The 15,651-nt window shown below is 34.3% G+C and overlaps 1 protein-coding gene across 2 annotated transcripts in view; it reads right to left on the reverse strand.

Moving 5' to 3' along the window:
• Window positions 1-15,651, reverse strand: part of UHRF2 (ubiquitin like with PHD and ring finger domains 2) — a 172,329-nt gene that overhangs the window by 111,224 nt on the left and 45,454 nt on the right. For both annotated transcript variants that reach the window (XM_001365386.5, XM_007499557.3), the window contains exon 3: window positions 717-973. In XM_001365386.5, the coding sequence (XP_001365423.2) occupies window positions 717-973 (257 nt within the window). The remainder of the gene's footprint in view (window positions 1-716; window positions 974-15,651) is intronic.

Genomic DNA, 15,651 nt, shown 5'->3' on the forward strand with positions numbered 1-15,651 from the left:
ATTTAGGCAATTTATCACTTAGATATTAATAATAAAAAGTTTAAAGCTTCTTTTCCCACTTTATTGATGGGTACCATGTTTGTACCAACAACTGATTTATACCGAAGTATTTTAAAATATCAAAGTATAACTTTTAGGAATTTTTGTTTAAGTGGTAGTATTCAATTCTATTTAGAAATCCTCCTTGTACTTAAAAATGTTCTATCACCCTAAATACAAGAGTACCAACTTAATACCAATACCAAAAACAACAACTCTTACTTTCACTTGTATTATACGGCTCTTATCCTATCCATTTGTGCCTTCTCATGCCATTTCTTTAGCGTTCTAAGAAAACAAAACTGCATGTTTTTCTACAATGACATTTGCCATTCAGCAATACATAATTTTTCCATAGTATATGGGGAACTACAGAAATACTATTTTATCTCAATTTTCAAGGTAGAGAAGGAAGGGAATTGATCATATAAGAAAACAACCCTAAAAGTAAAGAATGATTTGATATTGAGGCTTTCACATAATCCTTCATATTCATTAACTCAAATCTCTCCTTTAAAAAATTAAAAGATCATTTTTAAAAACATGATTCCTTGAATGTAATTTTGAATTCTAACATCAATCCTTCCATGTTAAGATTCCTTTTTCTTCTTCAGATTGTTGGCTTCCACAACCAAAATAAATATGAATGAGGTCTTCTTAATAACATGACCACTTACTCATCATACTCGATATGATAAATAATATCTTCACTGTTCATAGAATTAGAAGGAGATGTGGAAGGTGCACTGTCCAACTTATTGGTGTTGCCTCTGGAGTGATCGTGATTTAAATTTCCATTAGTCCTTTTATGACAACCACTCTTTGCTTTAGCTTTGCCACTTTTATGTTGTTTTGTTGCAGAGGACACACTCTTTATATGAGCTTCAAACCAAGCGCCAAGGGTGTCATCTCGAGCATCCACCAGTTCATTTATCTAAAAGACAAGTTTTAAAAATTCATTAATGAAAATTTTAAACAACAATGTGATTGTGAATTAGAGTTACTTAATATATATATCATTTTTTAAATAACTTTGCACAATTAGGAAGAATTAGCTATATAACATCCTTTATTATTAAAGTAAATTAAAAGAGGAATTGCACATTAAGTTTTTCCAAAGCATGTCACCATCTAAATTCTTTTCAAAGAAATCAGAAAAACAAAGAAAGATATTAATAACATGGCTTAGACAATTTAGATTTTTAATCTATACCCTCAAGACTTGCTATATTTTCTAAAGGTTCTATAAAATGAGGTCAATACCTTTCACAAGATATTCCCTGGTAATTTATCATACATTTGATATTTTGACATACAATGAAGATCTTAATATTTAAGATCAAAATATAAAAGAGATGGGGTGAAAATACAACTCAACCAGTTTCCTTTATAAAAGCTAAAAAACCGAAACATTAAATAACCAGGTATTAATGTTAGACAAGAGTTTTTCCCAAGAAATTATAAAATCTTAGAGAAATAAAAGGAAATGTCAATAACTAGAATCGTATAGTTTAGTTTCTGTTTAGGAAGATTATGTAGAATATGAAAAAATATTTCAAAGTCATATACTAATCTAATGAAATCCCAATAAAAATTCCATAGCACTATTTAATAAAATTGTCAATATATAATTCATCATGCTACACAGTAAAATTCTTTGGACAGAACAAAATCTTATTAGCTAATGGTTATAAAATGCTGTCTAAATGATAAATATATAAATGTCAAGCTATTACTATTAAAAACTGGGCAAAAATAAAAATGAAAGGATGGCTTATTTGCTTTCTCAAAATACAAAAGTTATCAAAAATATGATACTTATTAAAATGAGAATAATTGATCAGAAAGTCTAATTTTTAAAATTATTACTACTACTATCACTTCATTTTCAACTTTTCTTATTGGAATTCAAATATGTACAGTTTTGGAATAATGAAAGAATGAAATAACATTTATTAGTTGTTTATACTTTGTGCCAGGCAGTCAATAAACATTTAAGTACCTACTATGTGCCTGGTACTGTGCTAAGTTCTGGGGATACAAAGAGAGACAAAAGATAGCTCCTGTTTTTAAGGAGTGCACAGTCTAAAGAGAGAGTACACATGAAAACAATGTATAAACAGGATGTTATAAACAGTAAAAATTATAAATAATCAACATAGAGAAAGCCCTAGAATTACAAGGAAATTAAGAGAAGTTTTCCTAGCCTTCTTTCTTATCCATTATTCCCAACAAATACTGATCCAATGACACTGGCTTCCTGGTTGTTCCATGAATGAGTCACAACATCTCTCCTCTCTGGGCATTTTCTCTGGCTATCTCTCATGCCCAGAATGCCCACCCTCCTCAACTCACACTGTTGACCTCTATGGCTTCCTTTAAATCACAACTAAAATCCCATCTTCTACAGGAAGCATTTGCAAACATGTCTTAATTAGTAGGGTGAAAACACTGAAATCATTTCCTATTTGTGTTGAGTTTGTTTGAATATATTTGATTGTTGTCTCCCCCATTAGACTATAAACTCCTTGAGGGCAGGGGCTGTCTTTTGCCTCTTTTTGTATCCCTAGAGCATAGTAAGTACTTAATAGTGTTTCTCCCTTTGGTATATAATAGATATTTTACAATTTTTATTGAATTAAATTGAGAAGCAGTGAGGTAGCCCAGCAAAAAGAATACTGTGTATGGGGTCAGGAAGACCTGAATTCAAATCCAACCTCAGATAATTACCAGTTGTGTTACTGTCAGCAAGTCATTTAAGCTCTGTCTGTTTCAGTTCTCTCAAAGGAAAAATGGAGATAATAATAGCACCCACCCTACAGGGATATTGTACGATCCAAAGAGATATTTGTAAAGCACTTAGCAGAGTGCTTGGCACATTATACATGCTATATAAACACACTTATTTCCTTCCCCCAGCCAACTCCTTTTTGTTGGATTGCCATCTATGTCATGACCTCTAACTATGGGTACCCCAAGTCTGGCTCCTGGGCCCTTTAATCTTCTTTCATAAATTTTTATTTGGTAACCTTATTGGCTTCATGAGTTTATCATCCCTATACATATGACTTACAGAGCTATATAGCCAATCCTCTCAAGCTTCATGCCATCACCAGCTGCCTTTACAACATTCCAAAATGCATGTCCTATGGAGATTACAAAGTTAGTATGTCCAAAACAGAAATCACCATTCCTTCCCTCCCAAAACCACTGTTCCAGAGGTGGAGACACCACTGTCTGGAAGTCACCCAGGTTTACCACCTTAGTTCTGACCTTGACTCTTCACTTTCTTTTACCTCACCTCCAAGTAGATGCCAGATCTTGTTTCTGCCTCCACAGCACCTCACATGCATTCCTTCCTTTCTTTTTATATATCCCTAGTTTGGTCCCTTATCACCACTCTCCCTAGACTGCTGATAATTGGATTCTTTATCTCAAGTTTCTCCTCATCATTCAGAGCTATGCTGCACAACTGCCAGCAAGATTTTCCTAAAGCACATCACTTCCCTATTCTAATGCTTCCTTAAGGCCTCTTAGGGAAGACATTCTGGAGAAAATAAGATGGAAGGAAATTAAGAGAAAATAGATTTTTAAAAGGGTTTGCCTTGGTAAAAAAACAAAGTTTCCTTTTAATATGAGTAAAGGAGAAAATGGAAAGACATCTGAGTGATTTGAGATGAGGAGGGGCACAAAAGTAGATATTGAGAACATGGGTTTTGCTACAGAATCTTTTCTTTCAGTTTGTCTCTTGTGACGTTCTACATGTTTTGGTTTCCATTTGTTCTTTGTGGCTACTCTCTATAGTCTCTAACCTGGAGATTGCAAATAGGCAATCTTCTTCCTCTCCCATTTTTTATTTTTTTTTAAACCCTTACCTTCTGTCCTGGAGTCAATACTGTGTATTGGCTCCAAAGCAGAAGAGTGGTGAGGGCTAGGCAATGGGGGTCAAGTGACTTGCCCAGGGTCACACAGCTGGGAAGTGTCTGAGGTCAGAGTTGAACCTAGGACCTCCCGTCTCTAGGCCTGACTCTCAATCCACTGAACTACCTAGCTGCCCCCTCTCCCATGTTTTAGTTCACAGTCTTTTATTGGCTTTATATGGTATCTGGTCAAATATATTCTCACAGCCTTTGTTGGATATATTCTATTTATGACCAGGAATTTGTCATCCTTATATTTTAAATGGTTGGTCCAGAACTCCAAATCACATTCTTTACTATTACTACCTTCTTAGCCAACTATTTACTCCAAATCTACTTTTCCCATGAAAAAACACAACCTATACTCTTATGGTCTTTCAGTTTCTTCCCCAAAACGTCATTAATAATTGCCACTACTTTTAAGGTTCCTTCTGGAAGTGTAATCTGTGCCCATTAGAATCTCCAAGTTTGTGCAGTGTGTTGTCAACTTTAAGTGCTATATAAATGTTAACTATTATTGTCTTGTAAACATGCCACTGGAAATTGAAAAACCTCCATTGTTATCAAGTCAAAAAATAACTGCCTTGGGATCCCTAAAAGAATCAGGTCCTTTGATTACTAGGCTTCTCTTCTTTTAATTTTTACTGGATGATTTCTCACCTAATAGCTTTTAGGATTTTACTGTATCATTCTTTCAAAGAAATACAATTTCTTCCTCGGAGCATCCAGTTCTTTTTCTCTCCAGAAAGTTTTTAAGCTCTCATTGTATTAGAGAGGTACAATGTTAAAATAGAAAGAAAAAAAGGGAAAGAAGTATACAAACTTCATAGTAAACACGTAGGCTAAATACACAGGGATTTAACCACCAAGAGTTAGGTATATATGATTACTACATATAGACATGCATTTAGGAACTCTTATTTTCTTCACTAATGCACTGTTTCTCTAACCTTACCAATTTTCTAAACTAAGTGGTATACTATCTCTGTGGTACAGGAGGGAGTGGAGAAGGAAGGAATTTGATTAATAAATATGTATATTACATCATTTCAATTATATGTTTGAAATTTGTGCTATGAAAATCATAAGTAATTTCTCATTTTATTACAATAAAATATTAGTCAAGAAAACTTCTATAGACTTATATAAAAGTGACAATTTTGAATTGCAAAAAATTAAGTATGTCACTCTATCAAGTTTAGACATCATTGTCTTATCCTGTTCCAGTCTATCTCTTCTGGCTCTAATCTCCGGTGTTCCTGGCTTTGGTTATTACTTTCATTCTTACCTATTTGTGGCATATGCTTGGGCTAGATCTTTAGCTCTCTACCCCAAATCCTGGTAATCTGACCTTAATTCCTGATTATTTTCATTTAATGATTTAGCTGACCATCCACATTAGATAGACCCTGACTAATTAAAGCCCACTATAGTAACTAAGAAAGGAGGCAGACTTTAGTTTCATCCATTGACAAATAAAAAGAGGCAGAAACTGGGAAAACCACAAATGTCCAGTTGATTAATCAGATGCAAATGAGAAGTCAGGTTAAAAAAAAACAAAAACAACACACCAGGCAGCTGAATGTAGATAGGTGCAGAGATAAGCCAGAAGGAGGAGTTATGCAATAGTAAACTGTCCGAGGTCCTGAATAGAAGCAAAAATAAGGTATAAATATGCATACTTTAGCATTTATTACTCCACAAACCAATGTTTTCTTTCCCAAAGCCCAAAGTCTTATGTTCTGTGGCAAAAAGGTTCCATTTAAATAGAATCCAAATTTCACAGTATATTATGTGATATATCTCATCAATTTCAGTAAAAAGGACATCTTATTTGCATTGTATCTAAAAACTTAACTCTAAAAAATAATAAACTAGGCAATAGTTTTCTTGTTATGAAAAGATTGTTCACTTTACAGAAACAATCTCCCTATTATTTAAGAGGCCATTAGTTATTCACCAGGGAGACAGAAAATCAAAATTAATTATATCAATTAAAGATCAAAAAGGAAAATGAAACAAAGATAATAAAAGATGGAAACTGTCATTGTTAATGGGGTTATAAAAATAGAGGCATATTGATTTATTACTAGTGAAGCTGTGAAAAGATTCAAACCTAACCCTAACCCTAACCTTTTGAACAATCCAAGTATGGTCACACTATACAGATGCAGTAGCATCCAAAGTACAGAGGGTGCAAGAGAAAAAGGTAGATTAGTACTCCATCAAAGAGTGTGGGAATGGGCACCAAATTCCAATCAAGGGCCTGAACCTCAGAGAAAAGAATGACTTGGCCACAAGGACTCAAGGAAAGAAATAAAGCAAGAGAAAAAAATTAAATTAGAGCTCTTGATGGAAAACATGAATGGAGAAATTTATAATAGAAAGTAGAAAACCAAAATAGTGGCCTCATGTAAATACAGAATAAACAAAATTCAATTAGACAATAGAAATATAAGAACAAAGACAAAAGACTGAAAAATTATAAGAATAGCATGTTGTCTCTGGTCAGAAATAATTGATCTAGAAAATAAGCTAAAGAGAAAATTTAAGAATCACTGGACTTCCTGAAAACTATGACTGAACCAAAAAACCAATCCTATAATTCATGAGATCACAAAACTGGTCAGGGGCAATGACAGAGTATGCATCTATCCTCTTCTGAAAGAAACCCTAAACTGGAAATACCAAGGAATCATACAAAAAATAGCTTCCAAGTGAAAGCCTCCCCAGAATACTGGCAGTCCCTAGAAAGTTCAAGGACCAAGGGCTAAAGCAATTTTCTCCTAGTATACCCCAATTCTGAGCACAATATAACGCCATGGAGGTCTGGGGAAGCAGTTATCCAAAACTGCCGTTATGGCTCAATAGGACAAAAGCAAGACAGAGGAGTGAATAATTAAAATCAACTCAACAGGCTATCATTTGGGGCATGGACAGAAGTAATAGTTACAGGTAAAATAACTTCTTTTAAAGGTATATCATAAATGAGGAGATTAAAGTAGAGAAATTAGCTATAAGAATTAGTAAGGATCTAAACTACATGTCAAGAAATCAAGGAGGCTCAGATCACTTCAATTACAGACTATCAGTGATGGATATTTTCCTTCTCTTTTGCTACCCACTTAATTATATTGAGTGTGGTGAAAAGAGAGAATGAAAGATAAAAAGAAATACTGGAGAAAAAAAGCAAATTACCAATCATGGTCATTAATGTGAATGAGATGAATTCTACCATAAAATTGAGAGTAGCAGAAATGATTACAAAGCAGACTCCAAAAATTTCATTTTAACAGAAATACATTTTAAACAAAAATTCACAGAGGATTGGAGAAGAATTAATTATGCTTTATTTGAATTTGAAAAAGCAGAGGTAAAAATCAGAATATCAGATAAAGCAACAATAAAAATAGATGTGACTAAAAGAAATAAAGTTCATTATACTTAAAAGCATATGGAGAGTTAAATAATATATCAACATAGTATTATAGTATTAGCATTAACACAGAAGCAGCTAGGTGGCTGAATGAATAGGGAACCAGGTCTGGAGAAAGGAGGTCTTGGGTATGAAGCTGGCTTCAGATACTTCCTAGCTATATGACCCTGGGACAAGTAACTCAACCCCAACTGCCTAACCTTTACTGCTTTACTGCCTTGGAATAGATACTTAATATCAGTTCTAAGACAGAAGGTTAAGAGTTAAAAAAAACAAAACACAACAACTTTAAACTAGATTCATTGAACAATACAGCATTTAAGTACTTAAAGTCAATTGAATTGTAAGGAGAAATAGATAGACAGCAAAGCTATAATAGTTTCAGACTTCAATGTGTGTCTTTCAAACTTAGACAGAAAGACATAAGATATGAATCTAAATAGGATTTTTCAAAAAGGTAAGATGGAACTTCTCCAACTAATTAATGGTCAAAGGATATTAATAAGCAGTTTTCAGAAAAAGTTCCAATAGTAATGAGAAAAAAAGCTCTAAAAATTAAGACAACTCTGAAGTATCTTCTCACATCCATCAAATGTAAACTTACAAATTCTTATGCATTCCAGAAGATTCATGATAAAAATGCTACCCAAATTCAGAGGGAACTGAATTTAAGAAAAAAATTAAAGATTTCTATGAAATAATAAAGACTAGAATTGGAATACACTTACTGCCTTCACCTAAAAAGACAATACAATTTCAATACAAAGATGGAATAGATTAAAATGGAAAAAATAAACTTAACTGGAAGACAGGTTGGTTAGAAAATAGTGTGTAATTAGCTTAGAGAGGGGTGGGAGAGAATTTGGAACTCAAATTTTAAAAAAGTAAAAAAAATTGTTTTTTACATGTAATTCAAGAAAATATATTATAAAAAAAGAAAAATGCATAATAAAAAAATAATATGAAATTAAGCTGGAAACCAGGAAGAGTCAGATTGTATGGAAACTAAAGGACAGGAATTAGAACTAGTTTTACTGATACAGTTAATGACCTGATGAAGAAATGCCTTTCCCAATGCAAGTATCTTCTCACAAATGATCATTTTTTAAGATTCCCAGAGCACTGAGAGATTTAAATGATTTGCTTCAGCTCCCACAATATGTTTCAGAAGTAGAACTTGAACCCAAGCTTCTTACTGACTCCAAAACTGGCTATTTACTATTCCATCCTGCCTCATGAGTCTGTATTTTAACCTAAAAATACTAAAACTTTCTGAGCAAGATCAAACTAATGGCTTAGAAAGTATGTAAAGAATAGTTTGGATAGAGACTAGCATAGGAAGCATCTAAGGCCTGGCTCTCTATCCACTGAGCCAACTAGCTGCCCCCTATACTTTTTACTAATGAGAAAAAAAAACCTCCAACTTTTTTGATCAGTAACTTTAAATGAGGATTAAAATTATTTTTATTTGAAAGTAAATTCATTTTGATAAGCGTTTCCAGTACTGGTTTCTACTAGCTTCACAATTTTGATAAATTTTATAATTAGGTTTGCCTATTTAATTAAAAGGTTAAATAATTAGTTTATACTAAGTTTTATTGCTCTTGGGAAGCCTCACTAAGCATTTAGAATTCATAAGGATATCCTTAAAACAGATGAGAAAAGGATAATTGATGAAGAGACTATCTGAATCATAGCCAGTCACTTTCATAGGCAATAGCAGAATAGAAATAATTTTGTTTGGAAGAACATTTTTTCCAGGTCTTATTAAACTTTACCTACTTAAAGATCTTGAAATGAAAAGGTATTCCTCAACACTTTAATTAACATCATCAAACAAATATTAACTACAGTATTTCAGGTTTCTTAGGTGACCTCTTGTGGCATCTTTTCAGACTTGCTTTCTCTCCAACCTGTTCTTATACAACTCTGTCCTGACTAACTGTTTCCCACCAAAGAAAAAGTTGTCACTGGGGAAGAGGGAGGTCTTCTAGGTCAGGAGAATGTCATCTTTTATTTTTGGACAACCTACCAAAAGCTAAGAATATAGTTCCCTAATTTTTTCCTCAATTACATATTCCAACATTCTGAAAAGAAATTTGAGTCTTGGATTCTCCCCCTGCCCCCGGCATAGGCAAGGTAAGCAATCTGATATAGATTTTACCTGTATAATCATGTAAAACATCTTTCCATTTTAATCCTGTTGTGAAACTTGAACAAAAAAAAATTAAGAAAGTGAAAAAAGTTTGCTTTGGTCTGGATTTAGATTTCATTAATTATATCTCTGAAAGCAGATGGCATTTTTTTTTTTATCATGAGTCCTTTGGGATTCTTCTGGATCATTCTATTACTGAAAATAGCTAAGTTAGTCACAGTTGTTCACTGTATGATTCTCCTCCCGTAATGATATACAATGTTCTCCTGGTCCTGCTTATTTCACTCTGATTCAGTTTGTTTAAGTCTTGCCAGGTTTTTCTGAGATCCTCCTGCTCATCATTTCTTATAGCAAAATACTATTCCATTATAATAATATACTGTAACTTACTCAGCCATAAGTGAGGGATATCCCCTCACTTTTCAAGTCTGTACCCACAAAAATATTTTTTCTTGAAATATTTTAGAACTTTTTTTTAATCTCTTTTGGCATATGAACTTAGTAATGGTATTGCTGGGTCAAAGGGTATGTACTATTTTATACCTCTTTGGGCATAAATCCAAATTGTTCTCCAGAATGTTTGAACCTGTTCATAACTTCCACAACAGTGCATTAGTGTCTCAATTTCACCATATTTTCACCAAGTTTTGTCATTTTCCTTTTCTGTCATAATGGCCAATCTGATTGGACTTAAAATTCTTTTATTTTGCAATTCTCTAATTAAAGGGATCGTGAACATTTTGGGGAACATGATTATAGAGAACTTTAATTACTCTGAGAAGTGCCTGTTCATTCATATACCCCTGACCATTTATCAATTGGAGAATGACTTGTATTCTTACACATTTTACTTATTTCTTTATATATTTAAGATGAGGACTTTATTAGAGACTTCTTGTAAAAAACTTTGCACCATTATGATTAGTGTATTGTTCTCCATCCTATTTCCCATGGTTTAATTTCTGACCTCCACCTCCCCTGATTTGCTTTTTCTAGAGGCTTCATCCTCCTCTTATCTTCTTCCTCTCTTACTTTCCTGTAGTGTAAGATAGATTTTTATACCTGACTAATTGTGTATGTTCTTCTCTCATTGAGTCAATTCAGATAAGTTAGGTCATGTGCTCACCTCCCCTCTACTATAAAAGTTCTTTCATGACTCTTATGTGCAATAATTTAACCCATTCGATTTTTTCCTTCTCCCTTCTCTCAATGCATTCCTCTTTCTCACCCCTTAATTTTATTTTTTGTAATAGTATCCCATCATATTCCACCCACATCCTTGCCTTCTATGTATACTCCTGAACAAATACCAAATAAGGAAAAAGTTTTCAGAGGTTATAAGAATCAACTTTCTTTGTAGGTGTGTATATATAGCTTAATCTTACCGAATGTCTTTTTTTCTTACTTTGATATAATTTTAATTTTATAAAATATTTTTCCATGTTTCCATGATTCAGGTTCTCTCCTTTTTCTTTTCCTATCCTCTCCTGGAGCTGACAAGCAATTCTACTGGGTTATACATTATCATTCAAAACAAATTTCCATATTATTCATTTTTATAATAACCTTTTAAAATCAAAACCTCAAATCATATACCCATATAAACAAATGATAAATCATATGTTTTCTTCTGCATTTCTACTCCCACAGTTTTTCTTCTAGATGTGGATAACATTCCTTCTCATAAATCCCTCAGAATTGTCCTGGGTCAATGCATTTATATTAGTAGTCTATTACATTTGATCATTCCACAATGTTTCAGTTACTGTGTATAATGTTCTCCTGTTTCTGCTCATTTCACTCCACATCAGATCATGTAGGTCTTTCCAGTTCTTACAGAAATCAAGTGATTCACCATTCCTTATAGCACAATAGTATTCCATCACCATCATATGCCACAATTTGTTCAGCCATTCCCTGTCTTCCAGAATGGTTGGATCAATTTACAACTCCACCAGCAATGCATTAGTGTCCCAATTTTGCCACATCCTCTCCAACATTTATTATTCTGTCTTGTTGTCATATTAGTCACTCTGCTAGGTGTAAGGTGGTACCACAGAGTTGTTTTGATTTGCATTACTCTGATCAGATTGTTTCATATGATTATTGATAGTTTTTCATTTGAAAACTGACTATTCATATTCCTTGACCATTTGTCAGTTGGGGAATGATTTGACTTCTTATAAATTTGACTTAGTTCTTTGTATATTTGAGAAATTAGACCATTGTCAGGGAAATTTGTAATAACAATTTTTTTCCTAGTTTGTTGCTTCCCTTCTAATTTTGGTTGCACAAAACTTTTTAAATCAAAATTATTCATTTTACATTTTATGTTTTCTATCTCTTGCTTGGTCTTAAATTCTAAATGTCTTTTAATTTCTCTTTCTGGTTTACCTTTTAATGCTTCTCGAGTTTGTATTTGAGAGCAAATTTTCCATTCAGCACTGGTTTTTTCGATCAGGAATGTTTGGAAGTCCTCTATTTCACTGAATTCCCATTTTCCCCTCTGAAGGATTATGTATGGTTTTTTCTGGATAAGTTATTCTTGGTTGAAATCATAGCTCTTTTGCCCTCTGGAATATCTTATTCCAGGTTCTCCAAACCTTTAATTTAGAAGCCACTAAATCTTGTATTATCCTGACTGGGGCTTCACACCATTTGAATTCTTATTGGTTGCTTGTAATATTTTCTCCTTGACTCAAGAGTTCTGACTTTTGGTTTTAATATTCCTGGGAATTACCCTTTTGGGATCTCGTTCAGGATGTGATCAGTAGATTCTTTCCCTTTCTATTCTACCTTCTGATTCTAGACTAGTGATGGTGAACCTTTTAGAGACAGGATGCCAGGCCCCAGCCACATCCCACCCCCCCCAGACTGAGTGCCATGCCCTCTCCACCAAGAGAGTGTATGCTGAGCCCCACCACCAAAGAAATCAAGTACCATGCCTCAAACTCCCACCCCCTTATCCCAGGAAAGGAGGAACCATTCCCATTGAGCTGCTGGGCAGAGGGGCAGGTGATGATAGGTGCATGTGGAGAAGGGGAAAGGAATGGACTGAATACTCTGCTCCCCTCCAGCTCTGCCACCTGTGAGCCCCTGGGCTGGTGGGCAGAAGGGCAGGTGATATGAAAAAATATCATCAGGCATGGGGGAGGGGGAGGGCGGGGTGGCCCAAGCACCCACAGAGAACACTCTCTGTGCCATTTTTGGCACCCATGCTATATTTTGCCATCACTCTTCTAGACTATCAGAGCAGTTTTCCTTGATAATTTCTTGAAAGATAATGTCTAAGCTCTTTTTTTGATCATGGCATTCAGAAAGTCCAGCAATTTTTATATACTCTCTCCTGGGTCTATTTTCCAACTCAGTAATTTTTCAAATGAGATATTTTACATTTTCTTCTATGTTTTCATTCTATTGACTTTATTTCTTGATATAGCATGGCGTCATTAGCTTCTACCTGCCCAATTCTAATTTTTAAGATATAATTTTCTTTTTTGTTTTTAAATTACTTTCTCAATTAAATGTAGTAACAATTTTCAACATACATTTCTCCAAATTGTAAGATTAAAATTGTCTCCCTCCTCTCACCCAGTATTAGTAGGCAATTTGATTTAGGTTATTCATGTATGATCATGAAAAACTTACTTCATTTGTTCTTGTTGTAAGAGACTATTCATATAAAACCAAACCCCCAAAATAAAAATACAAACAGATTAAAATGAAAAATAATATGCTCTGATCTGCATTCTGACTCCAAGAGTTCCTTCTTTGCAGGTGGATAGCATTCTCTGTCTGTCATAAGATCTTCAGAATAGTTCTGTTATGATTTTCTTTTTTTTTTTAATATTACATTAATTTTTATTTTATTTTTATTTTAGCATTATTTTTTATTTGGTCAATTCCAAAACATTATTCCTTGGTTGCAAAAATCATTTTCTATTCCTCCCTCTCCTCCCATAGCTAACGTGCAGTTCTACTGGGTATTGCATATGGCCTTGATCAGAACCCATTTCCCTGTTGTTGGTATTCGCACTAGGATATTCATTTAGAGTCTACATCCCCAATCATATCCCCTTCAACCCATGTCATTAAGCAGTTGTTTTTCTTTGGTGTTTTTGCTCCCACAGGTTTTCCTCTGAATGTGGATAGTGTTCTTTCTCATAGATCCCTCTGGATTGTTCAGGATCAATGCACTGCCACTAATGGAGGAGTCCATTACATTTGATTGTACCACAGTGTATCTGTCTCTGTGTACAATGTTTTCCTGGCTCTGTTCCTTTCACTCTGCATCAGTTCCTGAAGGTTGTTCCAGTTCCCATGGAATTCCTCCACTTTATTATTCCTTTGAGCACAATAGTATTCCATCATCAACACAACTTGTTCAGCCATTCCCCAATTGAAGGTCATCCCCTAATTTTCTAATTTTTTGCCACGACAAAGAGCACAGCTATGAATATTTTTATAAGCCTTTTTCCTTATGAGCTCTTTGGGGTACAAACCCAGCAGTGCTGTGGCTGGATCAAAAGGCAGACAGTCTTTTAGCACCCTTTGGGCATAGTTCCAAATTATCCTCCAGAATGGTTGGATCAATTCACAACTCCACCAGTAATGCATTAATGTCCCAACTTTGCCACATCCCCTCCAGCATTCATTACTTTCCTTTGCTGTCAAGTTAGCCAATCTGCTAGGTGTGAGGTCATACCTCAGAGTTGTTTTGATTTGCACCTCTCTGATTATAAGAGATTTAGAACACTTTTTCATGTGCTTATTAATGGTTTTGATTTCTTTGAGAATTGCCTATTCATGTCCCTTGCCCATTTATCAATTCGAAAATGGCTTGATTTTTTGTAAAATTGATTTAGCTCTTTGTAAATTTGAGTAATTAGACCTTTGCAGAGGTTTTCATTATGAAGATTGTTTCCCAGTTTGTTATTTCCCTTCTGATTTTGGTTACAATGGTTTTGTTTGTACAAAAAGTTTTTAATTTGATGTAGTCAAAATTATTTATTTTACATTTTGTAGCTCTTTCTAAGTCTTCTGGTATGATTTTCTTGAGTGAGCTTTTGTACCCTCTTTTGTATTTGGCAAATTCCAATTTTTAAAAAATTCTTTCCCTCACTGAATTTTTGTACCTCTTTTTCCATATGACCAGTTTGGCTTTTTAAGAAATTCTCTTCCTTGGATTTTTGAGCCTCTTTTACCAATTCCTATTCTGTTTTTCAAGGTATTAATTTCTTCAGGTTTTTTTTGGATCTCCTTTACCAAGCTGTTGATTCCTTTTTTTTTTCCAGAAGTTTCCTGCCTCTCATTTCCTTTTCCCAATTTGTCTCCTACTTCTGTTATTTATTTTTAAAATCTTTTTGGAGCTCCATAATTCTTTTGGGGCTTCAAAGTAATTCATATTTTTCTTGGAGGTTTTAGATGCAGCAGTATTGATTTCGTTTACTTCTGAGTTTGTGTTTTTGTTTTTCTCTGTCACTAAAACAAGTTTCTATGTTGAATTTCTTCCTTTGCTGTTTGTTCATTTTCCCAACTTTTTTTTCTTTTAATTTAAAAAATTGCTAAAGCTGGGTTCTATAACTGTGGTAAAGGGAGCACTATTCCAAGCTTCAGGTTCTTTGTGCAGCCACCTTCAGAGTTGGGTCTGGGGATCTATCTGCTTTCAGATCTTCCAAGATTGTATGGTGTGTTTAATACTCTCCCAGTCTGTGCTCTGGTATTTCAGTAATCACAGATACTCTTTTCCCCATTGGAACTATGACAACGGTCCCCTGCTCCCCTATGACTACAAGTGCTGGTATATTTTAGTGCTCTTCCTCACTCTGAGACCCTAACCTAGATTTACCTATGGGCAACGTGACAAGACTCTTGCACCCAGAGTCAATCAAGAGACCCTTCTAATCATCTTTTGAGTAATGGTCCAACCTTCCTCCCTTACTGTCTGTGGCTGAAAACTCCTTAAACCTTTGCTGCTGATTCAGCCACCTCCATGGTCTGTTGGTGCAGTGGGGCCTGTCTTGGCTGCTTTGCACTTCACTTCCACCTTAATGTAATATATCTTTCATGCTGACCTTCTAAGTTGTTTTGGGCTGAAAAAT

This window comes from Monodelphis domestica, chromosome 7, assembly GCF_027887165.1.
Source record: "Monodelphis domestica isolate mMonDom1 chromosome 7, mMonDom1.pri, whole genome shotgun sequence".
Classification (NCBI taxonomy): Eukaryota; Metazoa; Chordata; class Mammalia; order Didelphimorphia; family Didelphidae; genus Monodelphis; species Monodelphis domestica.